General features: G+C 44.9%; 1 protein-coding gene across 3 annotated transcripts in view; it reads right to left on the reverse strand.

Annotated features, from left to right (window-relative positions):
• The window catches only part of ARMH1 (armadillo like helical domain containing 1), a 44428-nt gene that overhangs the window by 22442 nt on the left and 3122 nt on the right, over positions 1-18864 (reverse strand). For 2 of the 3 annotated variants that reach the window (XM_065914348.1, XM_065914338.1), the window contains exons 2-5: positions 13756-13824; positions 11951-12117; positions 10575-10771; positions 7827-7911 (exon numbers count right to left, since the gene is read on the reverse strand). In XM_065914348.1, coding sequence (XP_065770420.1) covers positions 7827-7911; positions 10575-10771; positions 11951-12117; positions 13756-13824 — 518 coding nt within the window. The remainder of the gene's footprint in view (positions 1-7826; positions 7912-10574; positions 10772-11950; positions 12118-13755; positions 13825-18864) is intronic. The other variant, XM_065914328.1, reaches the window with a different exon arrangement.

Raw genomic sequence — 18864 nt, forward strand, 5'->3', positions numbered from 1 at the left:
GACCTGAGCTCTAGAGTTAAGCAAAGAGCAGCGAGTAAATATCTACACTGATTCTAAGTATGCTTATTTGACTTTATATGCTCATGGTGAAATATGGAAAGACAGTTTAAAATGGCAACAGGAAAATCTATTAAGCATTTCAGAGAGATTGAGAGACTTTTAACTGTATATATTGTTCTAAAGAAGTAGCTGTTATGCATTGCAAAGGGCACAGCAGGAAGTAAAGTAGCCTAAGGTAATCAGCTGGCTGACTGTCTAGCCAGAGAGGCGGTGCTTTGTGAAACCCCTTCACTGAAGATGCCTTTGATCTGAACAGGTCCTGTGGAACAGGAAAAACCACAATATACTAAGGAAGAATGAAAAAGATATGAGAAAAGAGGAGCAAAGATTACCGATAAAGGATGGTTACAGTCTGAGGATGGATGATTAATTATTCCTGAAAATGCTCAATGGAAAATTCTTAAGGGTTTATACCAGAGTTTTCATTTAGGTGTTGAGAGTACTTACCAGATGGTTTCTCGTTTGTTTGAAGGTAGAAGTGTAATGAAAACTTTAAAGAACAACGTCAAAAGATGTGAGGTTTGTCAGAAAAATACCTCAAAGACTGAAAAGCTAGCAAAATCTGGGTTACAACAAAGTGGAAAATATCCTGGAGAGGATTGGGAAATTGGTTTTACTCATATGCCAAAAGCAAATGGATATTCTTGCTTACAAGTTTGGATGGATTCTTGCTTACTGGATGGATTGAGGCTTTTCTCTGTCATAGTGAACAGGTTAAGGAGGTTATAAGAATTTTAACCCATGAAATTATTCCCAGGTTTGGGCTGCCACAGAGCCTTCAGAGTGACAGTGACTCTGCCTTTAAAGCTGCTGTAACTCAGGGGGTGTCAAAAGCTCTAGGAATAGAATATTACTTACACTGTTCCTGGAGACCCCAATCCTCAGGAAAGGTTGAAAAAGCTAATGACATTATTAAGAGACATCTATGCAAATTAACTCAAGAGATGCAGGACAATTGGCTTAAAGTTCTACCCATAGCTTTAATGAGGGCTTGAATTGCCCCCCAAAAGGAGGAACTGTCCCCCTTTGAATGCATTTATGGAAAACCCTTCTTATGCACAGACATTGTTATAGACCCTGAAGCCTTGGAATTAGCTAATTATGTAACTCAGCTCTCAGCTTTTCAACAGGCATTAATGGAACTCTGGGGGGTGACCCTTGACCCAGCCTCTGAGTCAAGCAAGCCTCTCTTTGAGCCAGGAACTGGAGTCCTGATAAAAACACTGGGATCTGGGGGCCAATCCCTCGAGCCCCTCTGGGAAGGCCCTTACCATGTTATTCTTTCTTTTCCCACAGCAGTCAAAGTGCCAGGAATTGATTCGTGGGTACATCACACTCGAGTTAAGAGATGGCACCCTGGCCAGAGCTCAGTAATGTCATTTTATGTCTTTACTTGCTATGCTCTGGCTTTGTACTTTTCAGATGGGCCTGATAATCTATGTGAGCCTGCTTCTACAGACTCCAAAAATCCTGGGTCTGCCCTTTTATCCTGAAGACAATGCCTTCCTGTCCAGGGCTCACTCCTATGCTGCATTCCACAATCGGTCTAACTGCTGGGTGTGTGGAGCACTCCCCTCTTCATCAGTGGAAGGCTTTCTGTGGTGGGTTTCTCCACTTCAAGGAAAGAACTTCCTTCAACTTTGCGAATACCTTCACCAACAACAATCATATGTGATGCCTCTTCTTGATCTGATGACATCTAACAATCCTAAGAGGGACTGGTACCTTAACTATGGACATAATGTGACTTTTAATTTTGATTAGGTTTTACCTTGGTTTAATGACTAGTTTGTCATTATATCTGTAACTGTAAAACAGGGTTTGTTTCTAACTGTCTGAAAGCTTTTAAGTTACAAATGGTTGTCCAGGCTCCTTTGAGTGCCACAGTCACCTCCAACTGTTACTTGGGGCCCCTGAATCAGAGATTCTCAATATGAGTGTTAAGAGAATATGTTGCCTCAACAATTTAGGGATGGAAGGAAGTAGTTATGAAATGAAAATGATGCTCCTTTCCCTTGGCAACGTAATTCTCCTAAAAGAAAAGGGGGGAATGAGAGAGTCAATTCCTAGGCAGGTTGAGAAGAATTCCAGGGCCCCTGAGGAGGAGAAAGGGATCTGGAATTCTCAAGGAGGAGGAAATGACAAACGTTTTTTCCTACATTCCATAGTAAGGATTATATAACAATGATGTGTCCTGCTTGAGGACAAGTTTCTCCTTTCTGAAACCCTTCTGACTAATCCTGTTATCTTAAAAAGTATATTCTGGGGGTGGGTCTAGTACGATCTTTACAACCTTGACTTTCTTTTGATTTATTGTAATAACCAATTTAAAAGTATATAATTCCCTTGTTTAGACTAGGGATTGGGGCACTTTCCATCCCCCTTCTGATGTTTATGTCAGAAGCTTTGTCTGTCCCTTTCTCATAAACTCTACTACACAAAAGCTTTTGAGTGATCAAGCCTGGTCCTTGGTCCTGAAGCGAAATCTTCTTTGGTGATCATGAATCTGACACCATTCACCATAAGCTATCAACAGGATGGTGGGTTAGCCTAGGTGATCACAGTGGGAACAAAGAAGGTAAGTGGAGGCAGAGAGCCTTGAGAACTTGACAAGGATGGAATGGGTGGGAGGTGAGAGAAAGTCAGTCATCTGGTATCAGTCCTATACTTTTCCTTGAGCAATTGGGTTGGTGGTGGTACCTTTTACTGAAAATAGGAGAAAGAACAAGTTTGGGGAAGAAAATGAGACAGGAGGGAAGGGGGCAGGGCATAACTTTTAAAGAATGACGTGGGTGTTGAGAAAAACAGGATACAACAAAAACTGGTTAGATCCTACCAGGCCCACGATGGTAAAAGATTCAACTTCCAATAGACTTTGAGCTTCATTATACACTCATTGTGATACATTAGCATATGCTAAATAATATACCCACAGGCCCCAAGACAGGCTGACCCTAAAACGTCAAAAAATGGGTGGTGGCCCAATTGCTAGAAATCCTTACTCCTTCCCCCAAATAAATAATCCTCCCACTTAATAGCCTATGAAATGACCCCGCCCATAAAAACTAACCCCTCCTGCATCCAGAGAGGCGCCAACTTTCTGAGTCTGACTATTTTCTGCCTATGGAATTCAAATCTCTGCTTTCACTTTACTTTGACTCACTCTTGAATTCTTTCCTGGGAGAAGCCAAGGACTCTCACTTGGTGGCCTGTCCCAGGGATTCTCCAGAGACCTAGGATATGATCATTCTCCTACAACAAAAATCAAGAGTTTTGTTTTGGCTAATCTTGTCAGATATTATTAGACATTCATGGAGATTTCAGGGGAGAGATCAAGGACAGAGGTACAGACTTGGTAGCTGAATACATAGGATATACATGTGGTGTATAAAGCCATGGGACTAGACAAAATCACTTTACTGACAAAGGTCCACCTAGTCAAAGCTAGATTTTTCCAGTAGTCATATATGGGTGTGAGAGTTGGACCATAAAGAAGGCTGAGCGCCAAAGAATTGATACTTTCAAACTGTTGTGCTGGAGAAGACTCTTGAGAGTCCCTGGGATGGCAAGATCAAACCAGTCAATCCTAATGAAAATCAACCCTGAATATTCATTGGCAGGACTGATACTGAAGCTGAAGCTCTAATATTTTGGCCACCTGATGTGAAGACCCGACTCATTGGAAAAGAACTTGATGCTGGGAAAGACTGAGGGCAGTAGGAGAAGGGGGCAACAGAGGATGAGATGGTTGGATGGCACCATTGACTCAATGAACATGAGTTTGAGCAAACTTTGGGAGATAGTGCAGGACAGGGAAGCCTGGAATGCTGCAGTCCATGGGGTCGCAAAGAGTAGGACATGACCTAGAGACTGAACAACAACAGGCAAAATCACACAGGGAGAAGGTGTTGCTAAAGAGGTGGGACGTGGGTTGACCCAACAGTCTAGTAAGAGAAATAGAAAAAACCAGCAAAGGAGACTTGGTGAAACCAGACCGCAGGAGAAAAACTCAAAGTTGTATCACAGAAGCTGAGAGAAGAGAGTGAGTTGTTTTTTGACCAACTGGGTCAAAAGCAGCTGTGAGACCATGTAGGAAGAAAATGGAAAAATGGAGCTGGAAGGGAACTTGAGTCAAGGAACTTAGAACTGTGCATTCCTAAATAGGATAAATTAATCTTTTTTGGGGGGGTTATGTCTTTTACATATTGTTTAATCCATAGGTTAGCAAGGAGGGACTCATTTTGAAGATGGGTGATATGTAGCCTATTTTAAAAAATATGTTAAAATTTTATCAGCTTTATTGAGGAATAATTGCCATCTACAGAGCATGTCTACATGTGAACGGAGATGAACTACCAGAGAAAAAGGGAGGGGGCAGCTTCAGAAGAGAAGCCTGAGAGAATGTGCTTCAGAGAACAAGCAGAAGTAGAGGGGGTCCTATGACGGGAGAAGGGACACTCCGCTGTAAAGGGAAAGAGAAGAGAGAAGGTGGGTGACCTGCCAGGCATGTTGGTAGGCTTGGAGGTGGGAAGGTGGGCTCCTCAGTGTAAAAGCGGGTGAAGTCATCTCCTGGCTCCTCCATTGCAGACACCCATGGCAAAGGGAAAGGGTCACCAGGCCTCTGAGCCTCTTAACCATCTGTTTTAATGGGACTCTCCCTGAGAGCCCACTTCCCCGGCGCCTCCTCAGGGAAGGACGTCCTCCCCCTACCTCCACCGCCTGCCACACAGCACGCAGGGTAGAGGGCATAGCCTCCGGACCTTCCTCCTTCCAAACTATTCCTTTTTCTCCACCAATACAAGCAAAGGCAAACAAACCCCCAGGGCTTGGCATAGTACTTGGCACACCACACATGTTCAATTAATACTTTAAAACAAACCAACCAACCAACCAACCAACCCTACCCTTACAAAGGTTAGTCCCTTCAGCCATATCATCTGTGTCCCCTGATGTTGCCATCATCCTAGGGGGCGGGGGTTGGTGGCGGGGAGTGCTCCACTTTGGCCATGCAATTTGCTGTCCTCAAACTCAGGGAAATTAATCTCTGGTCCTATCCAGTCACTGCTGTTAGGATCCCATCTAAGGCCTGTCAGATCTTCCCGCCCCTGCCTCTGACGGGGTTGCTGTGGAAACTGCATGCCTGCCTGCTAAGTCGCTTAAGTCGTGTAGGACTCTTTGCGACCCCATGGACTGTAGCCCACCAGGCTCCTCTGTCCATGAGGATTCTCCAGACAACACTGGAGTGGGTTGCCATGCCCTGCTCCAGAGAACTGTATTCTTGCCCTTAACTTCCGCTCCACCCATCTTGTGAAAGAGTTCCCCCTAGTGGACAATCAATACACATGCATGCTCTGAATTCCCAGGGACACAAAGACTATTTTGAAAGCGCCTGGTTAAAAAAAAAAAAAAAGAGTAATTCTTTCATTCAACAGACGTTTCTTGTACCCTGTTATGAGTCTGGCTTATCTGAAATTATTTTGAGGTGTACAGTGTCGCTATTATCACACCAGCAGACATCAAACCAAGAAGGCAGTCCAGAGCTTCATACCCCTGCGGCTTCTGACAGAGTAGGTTGTTACGTAATAAAAACAGAGGGAAGCAAGATGGGGTCCGATATGGGAAGAAGCTGCACCAGTTCAGCTCTGGGGGGCTTTAATGGAAAAACGGAAGCTAAGCTATCTTTTCCACAAATTTATTCAACAAACTTATAGTGTGTACCACCATTTTTTTGCCAGGCCCTGAGCTGGAGAAAGAGATGAATCAGACCCCATTCCAGGCCTGAAACTGCTCACTAATACGGTGTGCATGGGAGGACTCTCTCTCATTCACTCAACAGACATGTACCTGGGACCTAACCTACGCTGGGGACTGTGCTGAGGGTATTAGGAACAAACGACACAGCTACAAGAAAACTGTTCACAGTCTATGTAAAGGGCGGTATATTCTGGAGATAACCGCTCCATGGGAGGGAGGTGCTGGAGGTGAGGGGGATGCAAGGTGGGAATAAGGAAGCAGGCTGACATTTGGACAGGGTTGAAGACAGGTCAGGAAAGGTCTCTGAAGAAAGCTTAAGCTGGGAAGTGGGAGTGGTCACTTTGCCATGTGGAGGTGGGGCGAGGGGAGGGAGGTCACAGAGCCAGGCAATCTAGTCTTCTCCGGGTTGTATGATTAAGTCTCCTGACATGATTCTACCACCAGCTCACCCCCTTGCTCCAATGCCAGCTACAACTCTCTACTGGGCCTGACCTTGACCTAGGTGCCTCCACCACTCCACTCCCTCGCCGGTGACTCCTCCCTAGCCAGGAGACCCTGCTCCAGCTGGAACCAATTCCAACACGGAACTGCTAATCGACATACGCGTCCATGCACCCCTGCAGGGGTCAAACAAATACAAAGTCGACAGTGCTGCTGAAGGCAAGACAAGACAGACGTTCAATTTTAACACCGCTTCTGAAAAAATAATCTAGGCTGGGAGTGAACCCCAGGATCTCACGTGCATACCTTAACCGCAGTGCCTGTCTACTCCTTCTGCCCCATCCCCCAGGCTTCCTGCACCTGGGGGTTCAGCCTGTCCTGGTCACAGGTGGCCCTTCCTGTCTGGCAGGCCTCCCTGCCCTGGCCTCCTTGGCTGGGCCCAGTCCCTCTTCATGTGCCATTTTATTCTCTACACCTAGGTGGTTCCCAGTCATGTCCCTCCTCTCTCTTGCTGGGGCCTCTCTCCCCAGTTAGATCAGCACAGTCCATTTTGCTGTCTGAACAAAGGCCTTCCAGCTGGCCTCCAGCCTCTAGTCTCCCTGCAGTACTGGTTCACGATTCCATCTGGCATTCTAGGAACTCCACGATCTGGTCCTGGCCTACCTTCCTAGGTCTTCCTGGAGTGAGACCTCTACCAAACCTCCACCAAATGACCTCCCTGCCATTCCCTAGACACATCTTATACTTCCCTGTGTCTAGGCCTTTACACCAGGCTCCTTCCCAGAATGCTCTCCTCCTCTTTCTACCTTCCCTAATCCTTCCCATCTTGAAGGCTCAGATACCACCTTCTCAGAGAATCCCTCTTTGATCTCTCCTGTTGAAAACCGAATCTCCCTTTTTTGAACCATCGTAGGAGCAGGGAAGAAAAATAATATCCTATAAACACCTGCCATGTACTACATTTTAAAAGCACAGGCTTTGGAGTCAGACAGCTCTGGTTTGAATCTGGTTAGCTGTATAAACGTGTGTAACAGAATCCTTCATCTCTCTGTCCTTTAGTGCTTTAGCTTGAAAAACATAAAAATACCAACCCCCACCATTCATTCATTTGAACATTTGAATATCTAATATGTGCTAGAATCTATACTCCTGTGGTTATTTTGAGAATTAAATGGAATGATGCATGGAAAATGGCTGGCGCATAGGCGACCCCAATAAATAAAAACCTATTAATACTACCATTATTCAATCTAGTTTCTTAGAAGAACAGTCCTCAGGGTGATTTCTATTGGAAGGGATGTGCCACATAAGTCCGGGAACCAGAGCCAGCCCTGGACCCAGGAAGATTTTAATAACTGCGAGAGCATGTGGCTGATTCCTAGTGCAGAACGTGACTGTCATTTTCTGCATAACTTGTCCATCAGTACCAAGTCAGCACCTTCCGTCTGCCGAGGCTGTCTCAGACACTCAGTAAGGCTCTTTGTGAATAGGAGAAAATGTCTCAGAGCCAGTCTACCCAGTTCTCATGGCCACCTTCAGCCATCTGGAGCAGACCCAGCCATCTCCCTTACCTTCATACTGGACTTCCAAGTGCATCGTGCATAGCACCTTCAACACGCAGTCCACGATGCTGGGGTGTGTGGTCCCGATGATTGACTGGTAAGACAGACAGGGGGACAAGGTAGTTACTCTTTCCATCTAGTCCACCTGGGAGAAGTGAAAAGCTGACTTCCAAACAGCCAGGCAGCCTGGCTTAATGGGGAGTTGGTGGGGGCGGGTGAGCAGCAGTGAGTCACGGGGCCTTGGCCCCCACACTGAAGAGGTTAATTTCTTCTGGAGAGGAGGGTGTAGATGGGCAGCCAGAAATCTCCCGAGAATCTGCCAAGGTTGCCACTGGACCGCCTGGCTCAGGAGGCACGCGGTGGAGGCTAGCTGGCCATTGCTAGAAGTGCAGACACCAGTTGGCTATCTCGGATGGGCACAGGCCCGAGAGAAGGGAACTCATCTAAGATCCTAAGTCTCTTCTTCAGCAAGACCTCACCCAATTAGGCAGCCCCCCGCCCGGTCTGCATCCTCCACCCCTGCCCGTGCATTGGGTTCCTGTCCTTCAGCATTAAACATCCTCACGCTCATCCAGCTTCAATGCAACTGTCCTTCAACTCTGTCTCTTCTCACTACTGCTCGTTCCCTCTTTACACCTAAGCTTCCTAGGGGAAGCTACGTCTCCACCCTCCATGCATCCTTTGACAGGTGGCTATAATTTTTGTTTTCCTGCCATTGGATAGTACCCCAATTTACTGAAACTTTTCCTGCTGGGCCCAGCTTTCTATTGTACCTCCACAATCTCTCTACTGTATTTGAGCCAGCTGATCATGTCCTGCTTCTTGAAACTCCTTTCCACTCATTTTCACAAATCTGTGTTTTTCTGTTCTCCTTTTACGGCTTTTGGTTCTTTTTCAAAGAGGCAGTGTGGTATATGGAGAGAATAAGGTCTTGAGGTAGAGCTGGATTTAATAGTCAGTTAGTAAATACCTTCCGTGTGCAGCCTTGAATAAGTCACTGAACATCCTCCTAAGGCTTGGTTCCATCACCCATCGAGGGGATGATAGTCCTTGCCTCCATCAGTCATTGTGAAGACTGAAAGAGACAGTGTAAGTAAAGGAGGCACTTAAAACACGGGAACTGGAAATAATAATGCTAATCAGATGTTTTACTGGTCTTCTTCCTGAGCTCATCTCTTAAGTGTTGGTGGTGTTCCTTCTCTTCTTACTTGGTACACTCTACCTGGGTGATCTTATTTACTTCTACTCTTTCAAATACCACTTCTCCACTCAGAAACTCCAACAAAAGGCCATCTTCATCTTGGATCTCTCTGGAGCCTCGGACTTTAATTTCCTGCTGTCCTGTGGGCATCTCTACTAGATGTCCCCAGCAGTGATTCCTCAATATAGCTAGGAATCATCATTGGCTGGGGAAACTTAAAGGCCCCCTGAAAGCTGTCAGATTCTCTGGGAGCAGGGCTCAGGGTTTAGTATTGTTTGCACAAGTGACCCCTCTATATCTTTTGCAACCAGCAACCAGTGCCATGTTGCTCGCATGGGCACTTGGGAGCCATTGAGACTCATCAAGTTTATGGAGTCAAAACCTAATTCCTCTGAAATCAAACCCATGTTTCCTGTTCTCTTGGTGGCATACAATTCACCCATAAAGTCCAAAACTGGTGTCTTCTTGACTGTTTTTCTTTTCTTTTCTTTTTTTTTTTTTTTTGATGTGGACCATTTGAGAGCGATAGGTCTTCATGGATGTGGGGCTTTCTTTAGTTGTGGTGAGTTCGGGGCTACTCTTCGTTGCAGTACTTGGGCTTCTCATTACAGTGTCTTGTTGCAGAGCTTGGGCTTTAGGGGGCGCAGGCGTCAGCAGTTGTGGCTCTGGGGCCCTAGAGCACTGACTCAGTAGTTGTAGCGCATGGGCTTACTCACCTCGAGGCATGTGGATACCTCATGGCCGAGGGATTGAACCTGTGGCCCCTGCGTTGGCAGGCGATTCTTAACCACTGAACCACCAGGGAACTCCCTAAATCTTTATGTAATTTGCTACAATATTGTTTCTGTTTTATGTTTTGCTTTTTGGCCATGAGGCATGTGGGATCTTAGCTCACTGACTAGGGGTCAAACCCCTACTCCTTGCATTGGAAAGTGAAGTCCCAACCACTGGACCACCAGAGAAGTTCCCTCTTTGATCTTTTAGTTGTCTTTCTGCCTGCAGCCCCTCCTGAAACTGTACTGAGAGCTTTAGATGGTTCATCTCAAAACCTCTCTTGCAGGCCTGGTGTCCCCGCTTCACTAGGCAGGGTGTCTTCGTGTGGTCATCACCAAACCCTAAAGCTGACTTTTCTGTATGCCAGGGCACCCAGAGGAAGGCAGGAGCCGATGAAAGAAACGGAGCTTTCCCGTGCATTGGGGATCTGGCTCCTCTCTTCACTTACATGCAGCCTACAACGGCACCCTGCTTCTTTCCCTATCAAATTGACTCCTGTAATCTTTTCTACGGTCCTTCCATCATCCTTGTTGCTTGTCTCAACCACTTTTAGTCTGCCAACATCTTTCTGATCCTTAAGTAAACAGGACAAATCAGTCTGCGGGGAGACACGAACTCTCTGCCCTGCTCTGGCCTTCTGGAAGTAACGCTGATTGAACAGCAGATAGGCAGTGGGAGGTCGAGCTCTATTTCTCATGCCTGTGTGGAGCGCAACTGTGGAAGGTAATTGTCAGATTACTGAGTTGGAATCAGAATCACTGGAGCGTGCGGCCTGGGCTTACCTGGGCAGTCCTGAGTGTCTGCAGGGCTAGCTGCTGAGCTTTTGGGGACGCACAGGGCAGCAGAGCTATCAGACCTTTGTACACTTGGTTCTGGTACTTGGGATTACCGTGGATCAAAGAATCCAACAGGACCTGGACTTCTTCCTGAGTCTCTTCTGACTTGGACTTTGCCAAAAATTCTGCTATGGATCGTACACCTGAGCAAAGGAGAAAGGAGATACTAGACGGGAAGGGGTTTATGAAAATTATCCTCACTTGAGGTTATATAATATGAGATAATAGGATTAAGATATATTTAACCAGTCCTGTTCAAAGCAAAATCAAAGCTCTGTTCTCATGTTGCATCACTGTTTTTTTCATCTCATGGTTATGTATCTGGAGGATTTTGTTTCAACCTAGGCATGACAGCTTGTCAAAATCTGTTTTCAAATTTAAAATGGCTCTGCAAAATGCAGAAATAAAACTTGCCTGTTTGATGGTTGCATGATAACTAAAACATAGGTAGCAGTCAGCACTAAATGTTTTTAAAAATACTACTATATTTAGTCCTGGAAACTACACTGAGAGAGAGGTGTTAGTCCCTTGGTGTATTTATTTTATGAATAAATACACCAAGGCTCAGAAAGACATGAGGGAAGGGCAGCAAGGGATGCACTTTAAAGAGCGTGCGTGGAGACAGCCTCTCCTGTGCGTGTCTCAAGCAGAGTGCTTGACGGAACATCCTGAAATGACTGGGTGACTTCCTTTCCTAACTTCACTGGGAGCTCTTTGAGGATAAGGACTTTATTTTATTTAGCTTTGTATTCCCAGCACCTAGTGTATGCATGCATGCTCAGTCACTTCAGTTGTGTCTGACTCTTTGCAACGCTGTAGACTATAGCTCACCAGGCTCCTCTGTCCATGGGATTCTCCAGGCAAGAACAATGAGTGGATTGCCATGCCCTTCTCCAAAGTTTCTTCCCGACCCAGGGATCAAACTCGTGTTTCCTGTCTTGCAGGTGGATTCCTTATCACTAAGCCACCAGGGAAGCCCACCTTAGTGTATACCTAGCACCATATTTAACAATTTTAGTTCAATTTTATTTCTAGAGTTATTCACAAATAACTCAATAGCTCTTTGCTGAATGGATTCATGAAAGAGGATATATTTGAAATGAAGTATTTCCAAAACCACCACGAAAAGATTTGAGCAAATGATGAATCAGGAAAGTCATAAATCTCGGTCTTCTGGTGGTGAATATGGATGGGAGCTAAGTGAGTCCACTCTACCGAATGCTTCCTGTGCAGCCAGGTCCCTGGGTCGTTTTCCTCTAGCAGTTCTGGGGGTCCCCAGGGAGATGGGGGGGAGTGACACCCTCGTCCTACATGATACCCACCGTAGCTTTCACAGATGAGCTCCTTGTACTTCCTGCCAGAATTTGCAATCACCTGAAGTAGCTTGATGGATTCCTTCTTGTCCTCCTCCGTGATCTTATTCAGCGCAAGTATTTCCAAGAGTGTTAGGACCCCTCCAACCTCAAGAAACTCTATGAGGTATCGATTACTGTCCAAAGAAATAGAAAAGTAGAAATAAGACACTTGTCAAGTTCCTTGGCACTAACCTTTCTAAGGTAATGATGCTTTTGAAGTGTGGTGTTAGAGAAGACTCTTGAGAGTCCCTTGGCCTACAAGGAGATCCAACCAGTCCATCCTAAAGGAAATCAGTCCTGAATATTTATTGGAAAGACTGATGCTGAAGCTGAGACTCCAATACTTTGGCCACCTGAATGAGAACTGACTCTTTTGAAAAGACCCTGATGCTGGGAAAGATAGAAAGTAGGAGGAGAAAGGGACAACAGAGGATGAGATGGCTGAATGGCATCACTGACTCGAATGGACATGAGTTTGAGCAAGCTCTGGGATATGGTGATGGAAGGGAAGCCTGGCGTGCTGCAGTCCATAGGGTCGCAAAGAGTTGGACACAACTGAACTGAATTAAACTGAACCTTTCTAAGAGATCTCAGGGACCTTTCTTCATATAGTCCTCCTATCCAGGAAATGTTTGTAGATAAAGTGATACAATAGTTAAGAAATTCTTCCTCCCAGAAGGAAATGTGAAAGTCAAATACAATGGCCATTTCCTATGCTTGACTTTCCAGCATCCGTGTCTCTTCTTGAAAGAACACCTCAACTGTCCCTTGGGGAATCACCCCTTCACCACTCATGAGCCATGTGGTTTTTGGAGGGTGAGCAGATGACAAAGAGTATGTCATCCTCTGACTGTAGTAACTGATTTGGGACCAGGCATATGACCTAAGTTGGTCCAATGAGGCTCAGGATTTTCTAGGGAACCCTTGGGAAATACATGCTCTCTCTTTTTTTCACACACTCACTTAAAAAATTTTTTGGGGGGAGGTTGCACTTCATAGCATGTGGAATCCTAGTTCCCTGACCAGGGATCAAATCTGTGCCCCCTTGCATTGGAAGTATGGAGTCCTAACCACTGGACTGCCAGGGAAGTTCTACATGCTCTATTTTTGATGTGACTGAGCTAGAGACGAGCATCTGAAGACCACAGCACATGGAGGTCTAGGAATATAGAGGAGAAATGAGCTGAGAAATAAGAGAAAGCAGGAGTGACCAACTACTGATATTTTTTGAGCCCTTGGATCTAGTAAACCTGGAAATGTGGATTTCCATTCTCCAGACATTTCAGTTAAGTGGGCTAATAATGTTTACATTTTCCTTGTCCAGTATGAGTTGAAAGTGAAAGCTGCTCAGTTATGTCCAGTTCTTTGTGACCCCATGGACTAGATAGTCCATGGAATTCTCTAGGCCAGAATACTGGTAGCCTTTCCCTCCTCCAGGGGATATTTCCAACCCAGGGATGGAACCCAGGTCTCCCTCATTGCAGGCAGATTCTTTACCATCTGAGCCATCAGGGAAGCCCAGGTCCAGTATGTGTTAGTTTCCTGTAATTCGCAACCAAGAGGATGCTGACTAGCAAGGTATCAATGAAGCACACGAGATGGAGAAGCAACTAGACCAGGACTACAGGTGCCACCACTTCTGGGTTCATTTTGAGGGCTACTAGGTACCCACTGATAAAAGAAAGTCAAGGTCCCATGGGGTGGGAATGCCAAGGACACCGTGAGCCCAGTAGGCAACTGAGACTCCAGAATCTCTCTAGAACAGAACTCACCTGCTTACAGCTGATAAGAAGACGCCAATGGACCTGAGCAGCTTATCTAAAGGCGAACCAGTCATGTAGCTGTATGACAAGTTAAAGAGTGAATTTCAGGGTGGTTTTCCATCCCATGTCTGATCCCTGATACCACCTATGGCCCAGGATGATCAACAGCTGAACTGTGTCCTTTATCTGAGAGGGACTACTAGGTTGAAGTGACAGGTGGGTGAGGGGTACTGCAGGGATGTTCATGGTTCTCCAGGAAGCTCTTCTGGGGCAGTTCAACCACCCTGGCTCTGATGGGCTCTTTAGAGAGTAAAAGGCTCTGATGAATAGAAGGTGCATAAAGAATGCTGCGGGTCAATTTCACAATTCTCCCTATGCCATGACCACTGTACCCTTGGGTCTCAGCACAGTTCATTACTTTGTGCCTCATTCTTGGACTTCTCTAAAAAAATAATCAGCTTCATCATTAATTTTCAATTTTGCCTTGCTCAAAGCTTTATACTGGAGGTCACTATCTTTATGAAGAATTGTGTGTCTTCCTAATAAGAACAATAGGAGATGGTGGAAAAATTAAACTCTGATTTAAAAGAACCTCAGTACTTAATGTTATTTTCTAATGTGAGCTTTTGCAAAAAGCTTCATTGTAATAAAGCACCCAGAGCACGCATCAGCTTGGATGCAAGGTATGAAATCAAGCCACAACAGAAGAGGAACCAGTCAACAATTACTAGGCTCATAACACATCACGGGCTCTTAGAACACTTAAGAAATTAGCTGAAATTATTGCAGCTCATGGAGGATGACTGAGAGCTTCCAAGACTGATAAAGGCTAATGTAATGGGTTGGAGGTAATGGTGCTTTGTTGGGAAGGGAGGGTGCATGAGGCAAATTATCTCTGCTGCACCCTGGTTCCCAGGGTGCCAATAGAAGTAGAGACAGATTGGCTCATTAGGAAAGGCTCTTTACTGCAAAAACAGTGTTTGTTCTGGAGCCAGGCCCCCCTGCCTGTTGCCACTGTAGCTGGGGGGCCAGGCTTCCAGCTCATCGCCCTGCTTCCCTGAAACCCCTGTCCCCATTCCTGCCTCCATGCCTTCTCAGTGCCTCTTCTCTTAGTCACCAGTGAGGCTGACCAACTTTTGACACCTTTTTCCTCTGTCCCAGGCTAGCCTTATTATCATAACCACTCACTATATGTATTTCTGGTCCATTATTTCCAGCAGTTAGTTCCAGAACTTTGCCACTTCTGCCAAGCTAGCAGCAGGAGCTAACAAGTGCCAAGCATTTATTGTGTGCCAGGCACTGTGCTAACGGCTTTGCCCGCCTGGTCTCAGTTAACTGTCACTGCATCCTGCAGTAGATGCTATCAGTATTTCTACTTTCTTCATGAGGACATAACCCCAGACAGATTATAATGACCTGTTCAAGGTCCCCAAGTTCACTGATGGAACTGGCATTTGAACCTAGGCAGCCTAACTCAGAGCCTGAGTTCTTACCGTCAGGCCATCCTGCCCGGATGGTCTCCTTAGATGGCGTTGGAAGTGGGACCGTGGCAGGCAGACCCTGCGGTAGAGCGGATGATGTCTGGATTTGGGGCCAGTGTTCATCTGTGTACCTGTGCTGTGCTGTGCGTAGTCGCTCGACTGTGTCCAAGTCTTTGCAACTCCATGGACTGTAGCCCTCCAGGCTCCTCAGTCTATGGGGATTCTCCAGGCAGGAATCCTGGAATGGGTTGCTATGCCCTCCCCATCTCTGTGCCTAGTAGTAAATTATTCAACCTTTTCAAGGCTCATTTTTCTAATCTCTAAAATGGGACAATACCAATCAACTATTAGGCTTGGTGTGTGGCTCAGATGAGATATTCATATGGTACACAGAGTTCAGTGCTTAGAGCATAAAAAGACTCAATATATGGTAACTAATCATTTTGTCATTATAATATAAACATCCTTAGTTTTACTGATCAGTTCTGGAAGTTCAAGTTTAAAAAAGGGGTTTGAAGCTAATGTGGAATGAGGTGGCAGTCAATTTTATAAAACATGATGATGCTATATTGATTTGTTTTTCTTCAAATCCACCATAACTAGAGGGCTGGAGAGTAGTGGGGGGGGGTCACTGGTTCAAAATACAGCATTTTGAAGAGCTATTAAACATGCTATGTGTCTTCAGCCAGTCTGTTTTCTCTGTTGTATGACAAGGTCACAAAAAGTTAGGAAATTATAAATTTCAGGTGTAGAAACTGAATATACAACTATATATTAAAAGCATGGTTCAGGAATTCCCTGGTTGCCTAGTAGTTAGGACTCCACACTGTCACTGCTGTGGCCTAGGTTCAGTCTCTGGTCGGGAAACGAGATCCCATGAGCTATGCAGTGTGACAAAAAAAAACATGTTGTTCATTCAATAAGCATTGACTGAAACCCACTGAAAAATTAAAAAAAAAAAAGCATTGACTGAGTGTCCACTAAATGTCTGGTGCTCTGATGAATACTTAGGATAAAATGATACAATGCCTCAGTTAACAAGTACAATGACTGAGGAAGAAAAGAAGAGGGCTGAAGAGAGAATTCTTGGAAACACTAACATTTAAGGGGTGGTAGAACTTGCAGATGTTCAAGCTGGATTTAGAAAAGGAAGAGGAACCAGAGATCAAATTGCCAACATCCTCTGGATCATCGAAAAAGTAAGACAGTTCCAGAAAAACATCTACTTCTGCTTTATTGACTATGCCAAAGCCTTTGACTGTGTGGATCATAACAAACTGGAAAATTCTTAAAGAGATGGGAATACCAGACCACCTGACCTGCCTTCTGAGAAATCTGTATGCAGGTCAAGAAGCAATGGTTAGAACTGGACATGGAACAACAGACTGTTTCCAAATTGGGAAAAGAGTACGTCAAGGCTGTATACTGTCACCCTGTTTATTTAACTTATATGCAGAGTATTCATGCAAAATGCCAGGCTGGATGAAACACAAGCTGGAATCAAGATTGCGGGGAGAAATATCAATAACCTCAGATATGCAGATGACCCCACCCTTATGGCAGAAAGCAAAGAGAAACTAAAGAACCTCTTGATGAAAGTGAAAGAGGAGAGTGAAAAAGTTGACTTAAAACTCAACAGTCAATAAACTAAGATCATGGCATCTGGTCCCATCACTTCATGACAAATAGGTGGGGAAACAATGGAAACAGTGACAGACTTTATTTTTTTGGGCTCCTAAACCACTGCAGATGGTGACTGCAGCCTTGAAATTAAAAGACACTTGCTTCTTGGAAGAAAAGCTATGACCTACCTAGACAGCCTATTAAAAAGTGGAGATGTTATTTTGCTGACAAAGATCCATCTAGTCAAAGTTATGGTTTTTCCAGTAGTCATGTATGGATGTGAGAGTTGGACTATAAAGAAAGCTGAGTGCCGAAGAATTGATGCTTTTGAACTGTGGTGTTGGAGAAGACTCTTGAGGGTTCCTTAGCTTCAAGGAGATCAAACCAGTCAATCCTAAAGGAAACTGGTCCTGAATATTCTTTGGAAGGACTGATGCTGAAGCTGAAGCTCCAATACTTTGGCTAGCTGATGCAAAGAACTGACTCATTGGAAAAGACCTTGATGCTGAGAAAGATTGAAGCAGGAGAAGGGGATGACAGAGGATGGTATCACCAACTCCATGGTCATGAGTTTGAGCAAGCTCCAGGAGTTGGTGATAGACAGGGAAGCCTGGGGTGCTGCAGTTCAAGGGGGTTGCAAAGAGTTGGATGTGACTGAGCAACTGAACTGAGGAAAGTTCCTGTGATGGTTCCTGAGAAACAGTGATAGAAGAAGGGACAAGAGAGGAGAGCTTTAGAAGGGGCAGTGGTCAAGCAGGGCCAGGGCTTGGGTGTGAGGTGAGTGGATCACTTTCTTCTCTTAGGATTTTTTTTTTTTTTTGGCCATGCCACGTGGCTTGCAGGATCTTAGTTCCTTGAGCAGGGATTGAACCCACACCTTGGGCAGTGAAAGTGTAGAACCTTAACCTAAGTGCCAGGGAATTTCCTCAAGTATGAAATTTAAGGGGCTATCAAAAGACTCAGTGACTAAATAATATTTCCTGCACTATTAAAAAAAAGAAAAATAATAATACAAATATCCATGATGAATAAAGTATTAAAGTTTTGGGACTTCCCTGGTGGTCAAGTGGTTAAGACTTCACCTTCCAATGCAGGGGATAAGGGTTCAGTTCCCAGTTGGGGAGCTAGGATCCCTCATGCCTTATGGTCAAAAAAAACCAGAACATGGACAACAGAAACAACATTGTAACAAACTCAGTAAAGACTCTAAAGATGGCCCACATCTATCAATCAATCAATATCACAGTTTTAAATAAAGCTACAATCTGAATCAGAACATGTATGACCCTGCCTCACTCGAGTCACCCTTTGGTCGAATGGAAAATGTTGTCAGGTTAGTGACAGCCTTGATGATGTTAGTGTCACGAGTTGAGGGGACAAAGTCAGATGGTAATGCTTGATGTTTTTCAAAACACCACTTGTGGATCACTGGCATCAGAATCACCCAGAGTTTTTTTGACAAAGACTCCAAGGACTCACCCTTAATCTACTAAATCAAAATCTGGGGGTCGAGTTGGGGGGGGCAGGCTAGTTATCTGCATTTTAAACCTCTTTTATGCACATTAATGTCTAAGAACGTTGGGGTTAACCCAAAGATGTATCCCTTTGGACTGTGTCCTAGGCCTGAGTCTGATGAATAATTTTATCAATGATTAATTGTAAAAAAAGAAAGTTGTGGTTACCTAAGCCTTTAGTTTTGATTAGTTGCAGGTTCTCTGGTTCAGTCATTCCCTTGTTCAACAAACATGTGTTAAGCACCCTTTATGTGCCAGGCATGTGCTAGGTGTTAGAAATACAGACATGAGTAGAACAGATGTAATTTCTGCCCTTGTAGAGTTTACAATCCAGTGGGGGAAGAGAGATCAATATCTCAGGTAATAATAAGACGTTAAGCACCGTGAGTATATTTAACAGGGGAACATAAACTAGTCTGGGACTCTGAAAAGGGCTTCCTGAGAAAGTGATGCCTGGATTGAGACCTGAATAATAGAGAGGAACTGGTCAAATAAAGAGG

The sequence above is a fragment of the Muntiacus reevesi genome, chromosome 1 (assembly GCF_963930625.1).
Source record: "Muntiacus reevesi chromosome 1, mMunRee1.1, whole genome shotgun sequence".
Taxonomy (NCBI): Eukaryota; Metazoa; Chordata; class Mammalia; order Artiodactyla; family Cervidae; genus Muntiacus; species Muntiacus reevesi.